Here is a 20,008-nt window from a genome sequence, read left to right on the forward strand (position 1 = left end):
ATGCATTCAGGCAGTCAAAATGTCAAGAATGCCATTCAAACAGAGACTGACTGTGGCGATTCAGCTCAAGTCATCACTATGTGGCTTGCATATGTTTTGTTGTTCCTGCACATGGCCGGATTTCTGGCAAGGCCACATAGGCCATGGCCTAGGGCACCAGATAAACATGGGGCGGCCTGCAGACAGTGGGCATTATTTGCAGGTCATTATTTGCAAGTGTCCAAACAAATGAAAGGTGTCAGGATAATTGCACTATTAGTACCAGCTGGCATCTGCCTGTGCTGTGCTACAGGCAGCTGCAGTCCGTTAACCAAACGTTTGTGAACAGTGTCTGTCCAATGACATAGCAGCAGCTGCAGGCAGTTACAGAAGGCCGGGTCTCACGCACTTGGCGTGGGGGATAAAAGGACCAGGGACAGCACCAGCAAATAGTACAGAATACAGAAGGCAGCCTCTCACAGTACCCATTTCTTAATTATTGATTGGCCAGCGCTGTTACTCTGAAAACAGCAGTGGGTACAGGACTCACTTTTACGTGTTGCTGACCCCACCCAATGTCCAATTGTGAGCCACTTTTGACTACGTGTGTGTGGTGGATGGCTCCCACCACGCCCATCACCTGTAGATCGCTTGATTGACCAGTTCCCCGTGTGACATGATTGATTCACTTCATATTGCCATAGAGACCTCGGCACTAGCCGCAATAGAGGACACCAGCGGCCCAAAAATGTTTGGGTGGGTGTGTGTGTGGAGAGAGGTGGTAGGATACGGTTTCGGTTGGGGCGGCTGGTAATAGTCGGCCTTGGGCGGTAAGAAGTACAAATCCGGCCATGTTCCTGCAGGAGAGTTTATTGATTTCCCCAAAGCCTTCATGCTATCACTGTGGGTGGATACACACCTTTCTTGTTATACCACTAACATATTGGGGTCAAAGGATGCATTATAAGGTGTGCATTACTTTATAACTGGAGGTATTCTACAGAAAGTGAAATAATTTTTTTATGTCAATTCAAAAAGGTATTTACCTTAAGATTTTTCATAAACGAAAGCTACATCGGATGTGTGAAATCAATAGTATAAAATGAATAGTTGTATTAACGTTGCAGCATATGTTTTCTTTATAAAGTATACTTGTGTCGCATATTTACATCCTGTCTGGATATTGCTCAAGGAAAGGGCCTTTGCCTCTCCTCTGTGCCTAGTGTCCACTGTCCAGAGGATTGTGGGAAATCATAATGTATGATCCAATTTCCTCTACTAGAGGCTATGTCTGTGTACAGCCTGTAGTGAGCATGGTTGGAAATTGTTTAGCCCGCATTCATGATCGGAAGGGATCAGAGTAAAGCAAGATGGGAGCACAGATAATGATTTCTTCATCATTCCAAATACATTAGGTAAATAAGACATACATCACTTATGATGATGCATAAGGTGTACACATTACTGCCACAATGGCTTGCAAGAAAAATAATTTGTCCAGAAGCACGTTTAAAGTCACACACGGTAAAAAAAAAGAAAAAAATTAAAGACACACGGTAAGTCCGCTGCAAGACTGCACCATTTCATACTTTATACACGCTGCAACAGACTGCATTGAGAGAGTAATTCCTCCCTCCCCCCCCCCCCCCCCCCCGCACTCAGTGACGTGCAGGAAGTATGTCACCGAATTGCCTCACCGCTACCACAACAACCTATAAAGATTGTTGCAGCACAGTTGACGCTAATGCAATGGTGCACTGAGTGGTAGGCACTGTAGAGTCTGAGTCCCCTCTGTGTCGCCAAAGCACACCGCGTCACACCGTGGGTACTGAGGCCAATCTCATTGAGATTACCGTAATGGCCACTGTGACACGGGAGTGGTGGAGGAGTGGCGGTGGAGGTAACCGCGATGCGACGCAATGTGATAGTATGAAAGGGGTCTGAGGCTTTCTACAGTATTAGTTCGTTATTGCTGTATGTGCAAAGGCTTGGCTGTAATACATTTAGCATTTTTTTTTATTATGCTGACTTTTATATGTGAAGTACATTGCTTTAATTTTGCAATAATGAATGTATACAAAACTTAGTGATTACTAGCCAACCCGCGGCGTAGCATACGCCGCATAAGGGGGTAGCGGGCAGGAAGGGGGTATTGGGCACAGTGGCGGGGAGGGCGGTCAGACCCCCCCTCCTTCACCTGGATCTCCATGTGCACTCCCCCTCCAGCTTAAGTTTGTGGTGGGGAGGGGGGTCGAACCCCCCCCTCACCTGGGTCCCCCATGTGCGCTCCCCCTCCAGTTTGAGTTTGCGGCAGGGAGGGGGGTCGGACCCCCTCTCCCTCACCTGGGTCCCCCATGTGCGCTCCCCCTGTAGCTTGAGTTTGCGGCAGGGAAGGGGGTCGTACCCCCCTCCCTCACCTGGGTAGCTTAAGTTTGCGGCGGGGAGGGGGGTCGGACCCCCCTCCCTCACCTGGGTCCCCCATGTGCGCTCCTCCTGTAGCTTAAGTTTGCGGTGAGGAGGGGGGTCGGACCTCCCCTCCCTCATCTGGGTCCTCCATGTGCGCTCCCCCTGAAGCTTAAGTTTGCGGCGGGGAGAGGGTCGGATCCCCCTCCATCACCTGAGTCCCCCATGTGTGCTCCCCCTGTAGCTTAAGTTTGCGGCGGGGAGGGGGGCCGGACCCCCCCTCACCTGGGTCCCCCATGTGCGCTCTTCCTCAAGCTTAACTTTAGCAGCAGCCACCGCTATTACTAAGAGGTAGTTGGCGGGATGACTCACCTTTTCCTCGTTCTAGCGTGCGTTCCACTATCGTCACTTCCTGCAATGCCGCCCACTTTATTGTAAGCGGACGGCATTGCAGGAAGTGATGATAGTGGAATGCACGCTGGAACGCGGAAGAGGTGGGTCATTCCCGCCCACTGCGTCTTAGTAATAGCTGCGGCTGCTGCTAAAGTTAAGCTGGAGGAGGAGCGCAGATGGGGGACCCAGGTGAGGGAGGGGGCGGCGAAAAGTCTAAGACTGGCCCTGGGGGCGGGGAGCTACTTCTTCTTGCTCCAAGGTTTAGGCACTTAGCCTATTATATATAAAGATAAGAGACTACAAGACCCAAGCCCGTTCAAAAACAGGCTCTAGGATCTGTGTTTTTCCCTGCTGCATGTACTGCACACGTGCACTCGCCGCACATGTGCAGTAGCAAAAAGCATGGAACCCGGCTACACAGAGACAACTGTCCCTGCTGTACGCAGGGACAGTTGCCTATTATTATATAGGATAAGGTTGGTTTAAAATCGTTCCTTGGCGGATGAGTTTTTTGTCCCTAGGCTTTAACAAAGGACTACTAGGGGACATAATCGTTTTAACCCTTTATTTACCTTACCTTTATTTATCCTTTACAGTAAAAGTGATATGTGGAATGCATTGCCACAGGAAGTAGTTATAGCAAATTCTATATCTGCAGTTAAAGGAGGCTTAGATGCTTTCCTTGCGTTGAAAGACATCCATGACTATAATTACTAGGAAATGCCCAGTGGTGTTGATTGAGGGATGTTATCTGATTGCCATCTGGAGTCGGGTAGTATTTTTTTTCCCTTTTGGGGCTAATTGGACCATGCCTTGTAAGGGTTTTTCGCCATCCTCTGGATCAACTAGGATATGTGAGGGAGCAAGCTGGTGTTGTACTTTATTTTCTGATTGAAATTGATGGACGTATGTCTTTTTTCAACCCAATTAACTGTGTAACTATTCAGTAATCATATGGATTTGCATTATAGAACCTGAGTAAGGTTAGGATGTTTTGTTTTTGCAGTACAGTCACAGTTCCTGGTTCTCATGCTACTTAAAGCGGAATATAACCCAGCATTTCAACTTTGCTCTAAAACATTATTTACAGCATGTTATATGCAACCAGCATTTTTTTTTACTAGACCAGCATTGGAAGGGTTACACACAGAGCTTTAAAGTTCCGTGCAGAGAAATGCAGACACATCCGAAGATTAGATAGATACATTTAAATAAACACAATGTAACAAGTGAGGAATGTGACTCACTCTCTCTCTGTGTCCAGGAGCTCCTGCACAGTCAGAGTGTGTCAAATTCACCACTTGTTACATTGTGTTTACTTAAATGTGTCTATCTTAACTTCGGATGCGTCTGCATTTCTCTCCACGGAACTTTAAAGCTCTGTTTGTAACCCTTCCAATGCTGGTCTAGTAAAAAAAAAAATGCTGGTTGCATATAATATGCTGTAAATACAGGATCTTCTCAAAAAATAGCATATTGTGATAAAGTTCATTATTTTCTGTAATGTACTAATAAACATTAGACGTTCAAATACACACAACTGAAGTAGTTCAAGCCTTTTAATGTTTTAATATTGATGATTTTGGCATACAGCTTATGAAAACCCAAAATTCCTATCTCAAAAAATTAGCATATTTCATCTGACCAATAAAAGAAAAGTGTTTTTAAAACAAAAAAAAGTCAACCTTCAAATAATTATGTTCAGCTATGCACTCAATACTTGGTCGGGAATCCTTTTGCAGAAATGACTGCTTCAATGCGGCGTGGCATGGAAGTTAATCAGCCTGTGGCACTGCTCAGGTGTTATGGAGGCCCAGGATGCTTCGATAGCGGCCTTTAGCTCATCAAGAGTGTTGGGTCTTGCGTCTCTCAACTTTCTCTTCACAATATCCCACAGATTCTCTATGGGGTTCAGGTCAGGAGAGTTGGCAGGCCAATTGAGCACAGTAATACCATGGTCAGTAAACCATTTACCAGTGGTTTTGGCACTGTGAGCAGGTGCCAGGTCGTGCTGAAAAATGAAATCTTCATCTCCATAAAGCTTTTCAGCAGATGGAAGCATGAACCCACTTTTGAACTAGAAACAGCGCCAGAAGCGCCTGACCTGGGCTACAGAGAAGCAGCACTGGACTGTTGCTCAGTGGTCCAAAGTACTTTTTTGAAAGCAACTTTTACATGTCATTCGGAAATCAAGGTGCCAGAGTCTGGAGGAAGACTGGGGAGAGGGAAATGTCAAAATGCCTGAAGTCCAGTGTCAAGTACCCACAGTCAGTGATGGTCTGGGGTGCCATGTCAGCTGCTGGTGTTGGTCCACTGTGTTTTATCAAGGGCAGGGTCAATGCAGCTAGCTATCAGGAGATTTTGGAGCACTTCATGCTTTCATCTGCTGAAAGCTTTATGGAGATGAAGATTTCATTTTTCAGCACGACCTGGCACCTGCTTACAGTGCCAAAACCACTGGTAAATGGTTTACTGACCATGGTATTACTGTGCTCAATTGGCCTGCCAACTCTCCTGACCTAAACCCCATAGAGAATCTGTGGGATATTGTGAAGAGAAAGTTGAGAGATGCAAGACCCAACACTCTGGATGAGCTTAAGGCTGCAATCGAAGCATCCTGGGCCTCCATAACACCTAAGCAGTGCCACAGGCTGATTGCCTCCATGCCACGCCACATTGAAGCAGTCATTTCTGCAAAAGGATTCCCAACCAAGTATTGAGTACATAACTGAACATAATTATTTGAAGGTTGACTTTTTTGTTTTAAAAACACTTTTCTTTTATTGGTCTGATGGAATATGCTAATTTTTTGAGATAGGAATTTTGGGTTTTCATGAGCTGTATGCCAAAATCATCAATATTAAAACAATAAAAGGCTTGAACTACTTCAGTTGTGTGTATTTGAATCTAAAATATATGAAAGTCTAATGTTTATCAGAACATTACAGAAAATAATGAACTTTATCACAATATGCTAATTTTTTGAGAAGATCCTGTAATGTTTCAGAGCAAAGTTGAAATGTTGGGTTATATTCCTCTTTAACTTGTTATTTGGGGGTAGGGATGGATGGAAATTCTGATTTCTGATTCCGTGGAAATTCCCATTTCCGATTTTTTTGTTTTTCTGATTTCCAATTTTCTATTTTCCGAATTTTCAATTATCTCATTTTCTAATTTTTCCGATTTTCGATTTTTTGAGGAGTGTTTCAATAGTCATTTTTTTTAATCAGAGAATGCTAAAACTTAAAAAAAACAAACAAACAAAAAAAAAAAAACGGAAATGGGATACAGTGGAAATCAGTCTTGTGAGATTGCTCATGAATTAAAATTTTCCAGAAAAATTCTGCATTCTCTGATTGGTCCAATGCTTCTGAGTTCTGTGATTGGGCTAAAATTACAAGAGTTGCGATAAATCAGATTTCCACAGAATTCCAATTTCCATTTTTCAAATGTCGATCAGAAATTCTGAATTTTCAATGCTGTGGAATCTGAATGAGCATTCCAATTTGGGTATCATGTTGCCTAACTGCTAGATGGGTTAAAGTAAAGAACAAAGGAAAAACTGAGAGCCCAATATAGTGTAATATTTGGATTGAATATTCACAATGTTATGCTCACAAACATGGGTCGCCACAAAGACAACCACTGGCAAGGCAGGTGGGGAGAATTAGAACCTGACCCCACTCAGGTTTAAAAAGTCGCTCTCTGTAGATAGGAAGAAAAACGGGGATAAATCCCTACACCTGGGGTGGACTAGACTGAATACAAATTGGTGAACAGAGGCGCCTTAGAGGATAAAAATGTTTAAAAACCGTTTACAAAGGGGAAGTTTGGTGGACTTCCCTCGTAGAAAAAAACAGACTGTGTAACGTTACTATAGTTCACAGTAACATTTATTAGATACTCCAAATGTGCAACGCGTTTCGCAGGTGACAGGTGACTTTGCGCGCGAGTTAGCACCCTACTTAACACGCCCAAAGTCTTTAGGCGTGCTAACTCGGTTAGCACCGCTTTCTGAATCAAGCCCATTGACTTGGAACAGGATAAGGAACCAGGGATGCTCATCCGGATTCCGGATATACGGGTAACCCGGATCTCCGAACTATTTTCACCTATCCGATTCAGATTCGGAATACAGATTTTTTTTTAAAATCCGGATAGCTATCTGCGGATAGTTTCACCCATGACCCGGATATCCGTGGATTTCTACCAGATATCCGAATCCGATTACATTACTAGTTCAGTGGCAAAAAGAAGGACTACTACTATCTCTCTCTCTCTCTCTCCTTCAAGGGATTTGTAGTATGTCAAAAGCAAGCTCACATACATTGGCCAGGAATCGAACCCAGGTCAACTGCTTTGAAGGCAGTGATGCTCACCACTATACCACCAACACTACATGCTGAAGTCAGCCTAGCTTGTACCATTGTGACATACTCAAGAGAAAAATGAGCTTGCTTATTTGCCTAATTTGCTAGATGAAAGCAGTGGGACACATGGTAAAACTGCTTATAGGCTTCAATTCAAGACTTCAGAATCAGAAAGATCATGTGCCCCCCTGGATGATGCTGATGTCTTTTGGAGGGAGGAAGTAAGTCTGCTCCAAGAAGTTTAACACCACTTTTTCCTACAACAAAGTGCTGGACCCATAACCCAGAGGTTGATGGATTGAAACCATGCTCTGCTAGGCGTGATTTCATTTTTGCACCTCGCTTTATCCCATGGGCAAAACAGTTTCCATAGCCCTGTAAGAGAAAGTGTAATAAGGGCCCTGCCATAACATAGATATTACGGTAGCTAAGACTACTCCTGGGCCTTTCTTGTAGTTGAAGAGATGAGTGAAATGGCTGGCTTCAGCCTGTAACGTTAGTTGTTCTGGGCTTGATTCCTGGCCAATGGTGGTATAGTGGTGAGCATAGCTGCCTTCCAAGCAGTTGACCTGGGTTCAATTACTGGCCAATGTATGTGAGCTTGCTTTTGACAGGCTACAAATCCCTGGAAGACAAAATCAGAGAGAGAGAGGGAGGAGCGCCTTGTTAAAGGTTAAAAACGTTTTTAAAGCATTTTAAAAGGTACTTCCAGTTTGTCTATCCGGATATCCGAATAGGTCAGATATCCACGGATAATGCGTTCGGATATCCACGTTCACAAGGATATCTAAAAGGTCAGATTTGGATATCCGAACCGGATCCAGATATCTGGTTATCCGGATCCGGATGAATTCGGATTTTAAAAATTACTATCCGAGCATCCCTGTAAGGAACACCTTTGGAAACACACTGAGAGGACGGGAGCCCAATAGCGCAATTTTTCTGTGGAAAGAAATAAAGTGCAAAAAAAGTGCCGCAATTGATTAGCCTAGTTTTGAGGCTAACCAATTACGGCACTTTCATTGGCCTGATAAAGTGGGAGAGCACACACGAAATGTGCTGCCCATGCAAATAAAATGTGTTTTTCACCATAATCTTATTGTCATTAAGAGGTAAACCACCTCTACCATTTCTATTCTATGTGTTTTTAATCTAATTTTATGTGATTTTGGGCACCTCTTCACCCTCTATGTACATAAATACATGGCTTACCTCTCTTCTCTCCAAAGTACAAGGTCTTCTGAGCTGGGTTGGACCACTGCAGTGATGAATTATAATGCTCATCCACTTTGCAGGTTAACGTCATTTTGCCTCCTATGGCAACCAAAACGTCTGTTGTGACCGGTCGGCTGGCTGTAAAGAAACCAAACAGTTGTGTAAGCAATCTTGCGACACATAACTAGACAATTATAGATACTGTGCAGGCCAGGCAGTAGAGGTTAGTTTGCATTCTGCTAATGCAGTGGTCCTCAAACTAAGGCCCGCGGGGCGAATGTGGCCTCCTGAGGCTTTTTCACTGGCCCCCCACTCTCAAAATCTATTACTTCTAAATGTGGTCCACTGCATCTTTAAATATCTGTGACCCACATATAGAATAGCAGTGTTGGCACCAGATGTGGCGAACATTACGGAAAGTCGTGCGCAATCGCCAACGATTTTTGTATGGTCCTGCACAATTACTGTCAGTCCTGGGTAGAATAAAACAAAATACCTTTCTTTTGCTCTCTTCCACTGACAGCAGAGCCCCTCACCACCCTCCACCTCCTCCAGCTTTTCACACGTAGCTGGTGACATAGGTGTTACAAGTTGGGACCAAATGGTGGCCATGGAATAGCTTCAGCAGCAGCAGATAACAATCAGCCCATCTCCCCCAAGCCAGCTCAAACTGGCTGAGATAAAAGTTCCCTCCAAGCTCATAGACTCAAATAGTGTTGGGCGAACAGTGTTCGCCACTGTTCAGGTTCTGCAGAACATCACCCTGTTCGGGTGATGTTCGAGTTCGGCCGAACACCTAATGGTGTTCGGCCAAACCGTTCGGCCACATGGCCGAACTAAGAGCGCATGGCCGAACGTTCCCCGAACGTTCGGCTAGCGCTGTGATTGGCCGAACGGGTCACGTGGTTCAGACCCAAACGCGCTCTGATTGGCCGAACTGTCACGTGGTTTGGGTAAATAAATACCCGAACCACGTCATATCTCCGCCATTTGTCTGTGGGTTTAGCTTTGGGTAGGCAGGCAGGGTAGTTCGCGCTTCAGCCACGCTAGCCAGGGTCCCCCCAGTCATTGTGTCGCTGCTGGGAAGAGTAGTACACCGCTCGCTCAGCCACACTATATAGCATTGTGTTTACTGCCACTCAGTGTACCTCGCTCAGCCACACTATATAGCATTGTGTTTACTGCCACTCTGTGTCTGCTGGGAATAGTAGTACACCGCTCGCTCAGCCACACTATATAGCAGGGGTGCCCACACTTTTTCGGCTCGCGAGCTACTTTAAAATTTGCCGAGGCCAGGAGATCTACCAACGTCCCAAATGCTAAGCACGCCCCCCCCCCCCCCCCCGATGTAGGTTAGCCAGGTGTATGTGCCTGCAGCATAGGTTACGTGCCCTCAGTATAGGTTAGCCAGGTATATGGGCCCTCAGTATAGGTTAGCCAGGTATATGGGCCCCCATCCAAGGTTAGCCAGGTATATGGGCCCCCAGTGTAGGTTAGCCAGGCATATGGGCCCCCAGTGTAGGTTAGCCAGGCATATGGGCCCCCAGTGTAGGTTAGCCAGGCATATGGGCCCCCAGTGTAGGTTAGCCAGGCATATGGGCCCCCAGTGTAGGTTAGCCAGGCATATGGGCCCCCAGTGTAGGTTAGCCAGGCATATGGGCCCCAGTGTAGGTTAGCCAGGCATATGGGCCCCAGTGTAGGTTAGCCAGGCATATGGGCCCCCAGTGTAGGTTAGCCTGGCATTTGGGCCCCCAGTGTAGGTTAGCCAGGTATAGGGGCCCCCAGTGTAGCTTATCCAGGTATAGGGGCCCTCAGTGTAGCTTAGCCAGGTATAGGAGCCCTCAGTGTAGCTTAGCCAGGTATATGGGCCCTCAGTGTAGCTTAGCCAAGTATAGGAGCCCTCAGTGTAGCTTAGCCAGGTATAGGGGCCCTCAGTGTAGCTTAGCCAAGTATAGGAGCCCTCAGTGTAGCTTAGCCGAGTATAGGGGCCCTCAGTGTAGCTTAGCCAGATATAGGAGCCCTCAGTGTAGCTTAGCCAGGTATAGGAGCCCTCAGTGTAGCTTAGCCAGGTATAGGAGCCCTCAGTGTAGCTTAGCCAAGTATAGGGGCCCTCAGTGTAGCTTAGGCAGGTATAGGAGCCCTCAGTGTAGCTTAGCCAGGTATAGGGGCCCTCAGTGTAGCTTAGCCAAGTATAGGGGCCCTCAGTGAAGCTTAGCCAAGTATAGGGGCCCTCAGTGTAGCTTAGCCAGGTATAGGAGCCCTCAGTGTAGCTTAGCCAGGTATATGGGCCCTCAGTGTAGCTTAGCCAAGTATAGGAGCCCTCAGTGTAGCTTAGCCAGGTATAGGGGCCCTCAGTGTAGCTTAGCCAAGTATAGGAGCCCTCAGTGTAGCTTAGCCAGGTATAGGGGCCCTCAGTGTAGCTTAGCCAGGTATAGGAGTCCTCAGTGTAGCTTAGCCAGGTATATGGGCCCTCAGTGTAGCTTAGCCAAGTATAGGAGCCCTCAGTGTAGCTTAGCCAGGTATAGGGGCCCTCAGTGTAGCTTAGCCAAGTATAGGGGCCCTCAGTGTAGCTTAGACAAGTATAGGGGCCCTCAGTGTAGCTTAGCCAGGTATAGGAGCCCTCAGTGTAGCTTAGCCAGGTATATGGGCCCTCAGTGTAGCTTAGCCAAGTATAGGAGCCCTCAGTGTAGCTTAGCCAGGTATAGGGGCCTATATTTGGCAGCAGATGCACACAGTATTCCCCCCCCCCCACACACACACACACACACAGTGTGACATGAAAGCCCACCTCCCCACCCCAGTATATTTGGCAGCAGATGCACACAGTATCTCCCCCCCCCACACACAGATACACAGGTACCCACATTTATAAACTTAACCCCACTAGCACTTAACCCCACTAACCCCCCCCAAAACGATCGTTCTCCCCCCCCCCCCCCCCCACACACAGCACATGGCTTCTAATATTAAAACACTAAATCCCCTTCCCCCTGCACATACCACTACCCCGCAGTAAGAATCCACTCGACCTCAACAGCGACCGACCCGACCTCAACAGCAAACGATCCGACCACAATCGACCCACCACGTAATGTGCCCACCTCAAAGCCTCTCCGGCGCATCTCACAAGACAAGATGGCGGTCAGGTGTCGGCCTCGGCGCGTGATTGTAAGACCCGCGGGACCTGGAGGGGGGGTGGTCACAACTCCTGCCCATCAGAGAGGAGGGAGAGGAGAAGCTCGCAATTGGCTCCTCTCCCCTTCAGCCACACCTCTGTGCTGTAAGCCGCGCCTCTCCCCTCAGTGTGCTGGGAAGCATTTTCTGACAGCCGCAGCCATTTTCTGACAGCCGCGGCTGATTAGTTACAATGCGCGGCTGGTGTATCAAACAACACAAAAGGCCGCGATATTTGTCAAGACGCGGCCTACCAAATAGGCGGTCGCGATCTACCGGTAGATCGCGATCGACCTATTGAGCACCCCCGCTATATAGCATTGTGTTTACTGCCACTCTGTGTACCTCGCTCAGCCACACTATATAGCATTCTGTTTACTGCCACTCTGTGTCTGCTGGGAATAGTAGTACACCGCTCACTCAGCCACACTATATAGCATTCTGTTTACTGCCACTCTGTGTACCTCGCTCAGCCACACTATATAGCATTGTGTTTACTGCCACTTTGTGTCTGCTGGGAATAGTAGTACACCGCTCGCTCAGCCACACTATATAGCATTGTGTTTACTGCCACTCTGTGTACCTCACTCAGCCACACTATATAGCATTGTGTTTACTGCCACTCTGTGTCTGCTGGGAACAGTACTACACCGCTCGCTCAGCCACACTATATAGCATTGTGTTTACTGCCACTCTGTGTCTGCTGGGAACAGCAGTACACCGCTCGCTCAGCCACACTATATAGCATTGTGTTTACTGCCACTCTGTGTCTGCTGGGAACAGTAGTACACCGCTCGCTCAGCCACACTATATAGCATTGTGTTTACTGCCACTCTGTGTACACCGCTTACCCACCCAGCACACTATATAGCATTGTGTTTACTGCCACTCTGTGTCTGCTGGGAACAGCAGTACACCGCTCGCTCAGCCACACTATATAGCATTGTGTTTACTGCCACTCTGTGTACCTTGCTCAGCCACACTATATAGCATTGTGTTTACTGCCACTCTGTGTCTGCTGGGAACAGTAGTACACCGCTCACCCGCCACTGTATAGCATTGTGCTCTGTGTCGCTGCTGGGAATAGTGGTACACCGCTCACCCACCACTGTATAGCATTGTGCTCTGTGTTGCTGCTGGGAATAGTGGTACACCGCTCACCCACCACTGTATAGCATTTCGGTACTGCCACTGTACTGCTGCCAGTCAGCGTGTACTTTAAGGATAAGTGAAATGAGGAAGAAATCCGGTGAAGAGGGAGGGGCAAGGGAAGAGGTGTTTCCCCTGACGGTTCACGTACAGGCCACAGGGGAGCACCCAAGAAAACCCACTCAATACCGCCCATGTTGTCCAGGACAACAACCCTCACAAATCCAAAAGAACAGGACCAGATAATTACTTGGATGACCTCTCAAGCGTCCAGCAGTGGGTTAAGCAGCACCAGCACATCACGCACGAGGTCCGAGTCCTCAGCCAGTTACAAGGAGCCAGTGGGCACAAAGCTGACACAACCGGCAGCGACACCACGCACACAACTGCCAGATAACAAGTCCGATGAATTACCTCAGGACACAATGGGGTATTCGCAGGAGCTATTCCCAGCCCAACAAACTTCCACCTTTGAAAGGTCAATGGAGGAACAGCCAGAAATGTTGTGCCCGGATTCACAACCATTAACTGTGGGAAATGCACCGCGCACTGAAATGCAAGGCGAGTCCGAGGACTTTGAAACCCAAATCCCAGAGCAAGTTGGGCAGGAGGGGTTGCAATTGCAGGAGGTCGGCCGACAAGATCTGGAAGACGACGTTGGAGTGAGCTGCGCAGAGGTTGTTCTGGGGAGCTCTACTCCACGGCGGCGGCCCCCCACAATGACATATGACGAGTTTGAGGAGATGGAAGAGGAGGGTATGGACAATGTGGACATAGACCCAGATTTTGTTTGTGAACGAGAACATCGCCGTCGTAGCAGCAGCACAGATGAGTCTGTTGAAGAACCCACTGCTGCACGAGTTCGCCTGGTGCCACAAGGTAGGCGGCGCGCAATTTCAGGCACCACAAGCGTGGAAGTTCAAGTGAGAGGCAAAAGAGGCGCAAACAGAAATCGCCAGCAAGGCAGGTGCTCCAAAGTCTGGGCTTTCTTTGAAGACTGCACTGAGGATGGTACTATGGCGATTTGCAAGGTGTGCAAGACCTGCCTGAGCAGGGGGAAAAGTATTAACAACCTCTCCACCACCAGCATGAGCCGCCACATGCTATCCAAACATCCCACTCTGTGGGCAAACGCGGCAGGACAGGGTACCAGCAACACTGCCTCCCTTGGGGTCACCAGACTCACCACCAGACCCGCCTCAGCAGCAGCAGTAGCCCAGCCATTGCGTGGTTCACAACATTCACAAACATCAGACGCTGACACTGTCACTTTCCGGAGTAGTGCTCTTGAGGTCTCCCAGTGTTCATCAAACACAACAACTAACAGCCCTTCAGTGTGCAGCCCTATGATTCAGTTGTCTGTCTCGGAGATGTTTGATCGCAAGAGGAAATTGCCAGCAAATGACCCCCGGGCCGTGGCACTAACAGCCAGCATAGCCAAGCTTCTGGCCTGCGAAATGCTGCCATATCGAGTGGTGGAGACAAACAGCTTCAAGGGCATGATGTCAGTGGCCATCCCACGTTACGTGGTTTCCAGCCGCTACCACTTTGCGCGCTCTGCAGTGCCTGAGTTGCATGAGCACGTGGTCAGCAAAATAACCCGAAGCTTGAAGAATGCCGTTCCCTGCAAGGTTCACCTCACCACTGACACCTGGACGAGTGCGTTCGGCCAGGGTCGATACATCTCCCTTACCGCGCACTGGGTGAACCTTGTGGAGCCTGGCAGCGATTCCTCACCTGCTACGGCGCGGGTGTTGCCCACGCCGCAAACAGCTGCACCGCCATCCCTCCCACTGGATAACAACAGCAGCACCTACCTCTCTGACTCCTTCTCCTCCAACGCATCTCAAAGCTGTACCTCATCCAGAAACGCTAACCCAGCACCAGCAGCAGTAGGATCGTGGAAGCAGTGCAGCACAGCTGTTGGCATGCGTCAGCAAGCGTTGCTGAAGCTGATCTGCCTTGGGGATAAGCAGCACACAGGGGAGGAAATTTGGAGGGGAATAAAGGAACAGACGGATTTGTGGCTGGCACCGCTGGACCTGAAACCGGGCATGGTTGTGTGTGATAATGGGAGTAATCTCATTCGCGCTTTAAGGTTGGCTAAGCTGACACACATCCCTTGCCTGGCGCACGTGATGAACCTAGTAGTTCAGCGGTTCCTGAGGACATACCCAGGCGTGGCCGATCTTCTGTTGAAGGTGCGACGAGTGGCCAAACATTGTAGAAATTCCAGTACTGCTTCGGGAGCACTCGCCAAGATGCAGGAGCGCTTCAATCTCCCCCACCATCGCTTGCTGTGTGATGTCCCTACGCGCTGGAATTCTACGCTGCACATGCTAGCCCGCTTTTGCGAGCAGAAGAGTGCAGTGGTCCAGTACATGACGGCGCACTACCGAGGCGCATCCGGACAGCTGCCAAGCTTCTGTGGATCCGATTGGGCCAACATGTTGGACCTCTGCCAAGTCCTCCAAAATTTTGAGCAGTCCACGTTGCTTGTGAGCAGTGACAACTCTTCAGTCAGCCTTACCATACCACTGCTGTGTTTACTGAAGAGGTCAATGTTGAAAATCAAGGAAACAGCTGTCATGATGCAACTGGGGGAATCTGAAGGAGAAAACGATCAGCGTGATAGTACCAACATCAGGCCATCCGCCTCAGGAAACGCTGGCCCCAGCAGCTATGACGAAGAAGAGGAGGAGGAACAGCTGGAGTTGGAGCAGGAATTTCCTGCCACCACTGACGAGGGCCAGAGCGGTGCACGTTGGACTTCCACAATTCAGCGCGAACGGTCAGCAGAAGCAGACCAGGAAGAAGGTGACGACTATGATGCATCACAACAACTATCACAATGCTCACAAGAGGATGATGAGGATTCTGGCAGGACTCTGGCACACATGGCTCAATTCATGCTAGACTGCATTGAACGTGACCCACGCATTGTGCGAATTCTGGACAACACCAATTACCGGGTTTATACACTTCTGGATCCACGGTACAAACACAATGTTCCAAAACTGCTTGAAGAAAGAGTCAGACAGGTCAAAATGGAAGAATACCAGCAGGCCCTTGTGGAGACTTTAGAGAGGAGATTGACATCCTCCCCCTCCTCTAGCCAGTTGTACGCCGACAGACTGACTTCCGCAAACCCAGGACGACCAGGAGGGCAGCAAACAACACAAGCCGCAGCTAGTGCCCAAAAGGGAATGGTATCGGCAGTGTCCTTGGAGTGGGAAAATTTTCTGACACCCATGCAGCAGCAGCCCACAGAACAGCAAGCGTGCAGATCCACCTCCAACACCGATCGCCTGGAGAAGATGGTCAAGGACTACATGTCAGATGGCGTAGCTGTGTTGAACAATCCATCTGCACCATTCAACTATTGGGTATCGAAGCTAGACACCTGGCACGAACTGGCAATGTACGCAATAGAGGTGCTGGCTTGCCCGGCAGCCAGCGTTATGTCGGAACGCTGTTTCAGTGCTGCTGGAGGCATCGTCACAGATCGGCGTATCCGCCTCTCCACAGAAAATGCAGACCGTCTGACTCAAATTAAAATGAATCAATCCTGGATTGGAAACGACTATGCAACACTCCCGGACCCCAACCAAGTAACATGAACAATGACCATCTGTGATGGGTTAGCGTTGCTGGTCCCTGTTTATTGAACCTCTCATCTTTATTACATTTATGACTGCATGGCGGCAAAAAGCATTGCTATATCCGCACGCTTTTTGTCCTCATGCAAGGCCTGGGTTGTTGTGTCTCAAAGCGTGGCCTTCTCCTCCTGCGCCTCCTCCTGTTCCATCACGTCTGCTGCTGCTGGGTTAGCGTTGCCGCCCGGTCCCTGTTTATTGAACCTCTTATCTTTATAACATTTATGACTGCATGGCGGTACAAAGCATGCTATCCGCACGCTTCTTGTCCTCCTGCAAGGCCTGGGTTGTTGTGTCTCAAAGCATGGCCTTCTCCTCCTGCGCCTCCTCCTGTTCCATCACGTCTGCTGCTGCTGGGTTAGCGTTGACGGACCCTGTTTATGGAACCTCTCATCTTTATTACATTTATGACTGCATGGCGGTAAAAAGCATGCTATCCGCACGCTTCTTGTCCTCATGCAAGGCCTGGGTTGTTGTGTCTCAAAGCGTGGCCTTCTCCTCCTGCGCCTCCTCCTGTTCCATCAAGTGTGCTGCTGCTGCTGCTGCTGGGTTAGCGTTGCCGGTCCCTGTTTATGGAACCTTTCATCTTTATTACATTTATGACTGCATGGCGGTAAAAAGCATGCTATCCGCACGCTTCTTGTCCTCATGCAAGGCCTGGGTTGTTGTGTCTCAAAAAGCGTGGCCTTCTCCTCCTGCGCCTCCTCCTCCTGTTTCATCACGTGTGCTGCTGCTGGTGCTGGGTTAGCGTTACCGGTCCCTTTTCCTGGAACCTCTTCTCTGTATTACATTTATGACTGCATGTGCAAAGAAACATGACATTTTCCACATTTAAAAGACAGTTTTTCCTTTGAAACTTTACAATCAATTTCCTCAAAAACTATAAGCTCTTTTTCAAATATTTTTTTTCCTCTTGTACCCACTCCCAAGGTGCACATACCCTGCAAATTTTGGGTATGTAGCATGTAAGGAAGCTTTACAAAGCACGAAAGTTCGGGTCCCAATTGACTTCCATTATGTTCGGAGTTCGGCGCGAACACCCGAACATCGCGGCGATGTTCGGCGAACGTTAGCGAACCCGAACATCTAGGTGTTCGCCCAACACTAGACTCAAACAAAGAGAACTTTAATTTATTAATAATTCAAAATAGGTTTGGCACAGCAATACAAAAATGACATTTTCTGATACCTAGAAATCAGTTCTATCATTCACCTGAATTACAATTTTCTAGCTATCAGGAATCAGTAGAGAAACCACTTTATCCGGCCTGCGTACAGCGAATGCAATAGAATAGGCATGTATAGCCTCGTTTAATACAGGGTCGCTGGCCGCTTATGAATATAGTCTCGGATTTGCGATGCGCCAATCTGGGGCGGAGTCACACAGATTATTAATAATTGGAACATTTCTTGAGTCTGGAGGTGGCAACCTTGCTGCCAGGAGATAACCTTGCCTTAAACACACCTACTTTCCAGGTAGTGACAGCCCCAAAACTCAGGTCCTATAAAAGTGGGGCGGGACCAAACCTGCCCAGTTCTCCAAATTCCATCGACCAGGCAAGTCCAGGCAGGCGTTTAAGGAGAGCCAATGCCTGCTGTGTTCAAGGACTATTAACATTAATGCCTACTTTTAAAACTGGACTCTTCTTCTTCATTCTTCAAACGGACTGTTCAGCTAATTAAGTAAGAATTTTCTGATTTTATTCCTTTTTATTTTTAAGCTCTGTGTGTATATGTTAATTAGTGTATATAACTGTATGTAATGCAATTTTGTTATTAAACGTTTTAAAAACTGTTTAGCGGTTATGACCTGTTGCTGAACATACACAATCGTACCTATTCTCCTGAAATCGCTACCCTGTGTTTAGGTGTGCCTTTATAACCCGTATGCAAGAATCCGGCCCAGATATAACGATCTGACCCAGGTTCCTGCATACTGCTAAGGGTTAATAGAGCGTTCTCGAAGTCCTAGTATAATTACAGTAGCGGGCTGTGTAACCCGCTTGGTGGCAGATCTTTGAATTGTTTGTGTGTGGTGAATCCATTGGCATCCGAACGCTCCCTCCGCGAGTCGGTTCATCAAAATTGCGAAGTCGGGTTACCCTTCGTGACGAACAAAATGACCGTTTGAGAGGATTTCTGACGCTGATCGATTGACCCCATCCGCAGACCGGCCTTGCGGTCTGTCACACCACCCATCCACATGGATGCAGGTTGTCACCTGGGTATGCTTCACTGTCTGTAGCAAAGATGTTCTTTGGGCGCCACATGAATGGCTGCTTCTCCTCCGGAGGAGTTCTCCTCTGTGTTGCAGGACATACTATCTGCACATGCTGTGTTGGGGGAATACTATCGGATATGGTAAATTGGGAGACAGAAGGGCTGTATATGTTAACAGGTAATAGTTTACACTACCTAGGCTCAATGTAATCTTCTCTACATTTTATGTATACTCTGGCCCCCCATTCAATTCGATTCAATTGGACATGTCCGATCGGGATTCGATTCGATTCAATTTGCCATTTGTAACGATTTGTGTCAGCAAAGGACAGAATTCTGATTATTAGATGATCTGCAGTATCACCTATAATGCAGATATATACCTGATTGTATGGTGATCTGCAGATTCACCTATAATACTGGTATATCAGAAGCTGATGTGACAACAAATAGCAATGAGTGATTGGTGCAACAGTAGTACTGATAGGTTTAGCAATACTTTACCAGAGGAGCTGGTGGGCACTAACAGTACAGCGCCCCTCACCAGAGTCAAGGGCCCTCTGGTGAGAGTAGAGTGGTCAGACAGATCGGGTTTGGCAACAGACAGACAGATGCAGTACAAAATCGGAAGGCGGAGACAGGAAGATATTAACAGGCAGAGTCGGCAGCAAGGTCAGATGGGCAGAGGTACAGAATCAATGAGCAGGAGAGTAGTCAGAACGAGCCAGAGTCATACACAAATAATAACACAGTAATGTAATAATCTTTAAGGCTATCAAACAATTCCTATCTTGTGTGAAATACCCGGTTTCCTCCTGGATCAAAGCACACCGGAACTATCTAAGGGTCTGAGCGCTAACACCAAGTATTCACAACAGCAGACAAGTTGAGAGTGAATCAGCTAGGCTTATGAAGCAGAGGAGACCCTTCTGGCACGCCCCCTCCTATCAACCAATGAGGAGCAGCGAGCGTCTCCTCTGATGTCAGCCGACCGGCCGGTCAGCTGACGCACCTCCTCCCCGCATAAAGGTCCTGTCTGTGCGCGCGCACGCGACAAGGCAACCCTATGTGCAACTGACAGACCCGTCCTCGGCATGCTAGACGCCTGAGGCACGGATACACTTCTAGACAGGGAACTGGAGGCAGCTGCGGTGGTAGCACTGTTCACCGCGGCTGCTTCTCCAGTGTTTGTTACACCATTGTTTTGCAATGGCAAATTGAATCGAATCAAATCAAATCCTGATCGGACATGTCAGATTGAATCGAATCGAATCAATGACTAAAATCGGACAAAAAATTGTATGGTGTAGATGGGGCTTAAAGAGAACCCGAGGTGGGGTTCTGACAATGCTATCTACACAGAGGCTGGGTCTGCCTATACAGCCCAGCCTCTGTTGCTATCCAGATCCCCCTTAACCTCCCTGGCGGTAAGCCCGAGCTGAGCTCGGG

General features: G+C 48.1%; 1 protein-coding gene across 8 annotated transcripts in view; it reads right to left on the minus strand.

Annotated features, from left to right (window-relative positions):
* The window catches only part of LOC137532545 (inter-alpha-trypsin inhibitor heavy chain H4-like), a 250,307-nt gene that overhangs the window by 57,614 nt on the left and 172,685 nt on the right, over positions 1 to 20,008 (minus strand). For all 8 annotated transcript variants that reach the window (XM_068253163.1, XM_068253162.1, XM_068253164.1 and 5 more), the window contains one exon: positions 8,358 to 8,498. In XM_068253163.1, coding sequence (XP_068109264.1) covers positions 8,358 to 8,498 — 141 coding nt within the window. The remainder of the gene's footprint in view (positions 1 to 8,357; positions 8,499 to 20,008) is intronic.

This window comes from Hyperolius riggenbachi, chromosome 9 (assembly GCF_040937935.1).
Source record: "Hyperolius riggenbachi isolate aHypRig1 chromosome 9, aHypRig1.pri, whole genome shotgun sequence".
Lineage (NCBI taxonomy): Eukaryota > Metazoa > Chordata > Amphibia > Anura > Hyperoliidae > Hyperolius > Hyperolius riggenbachi.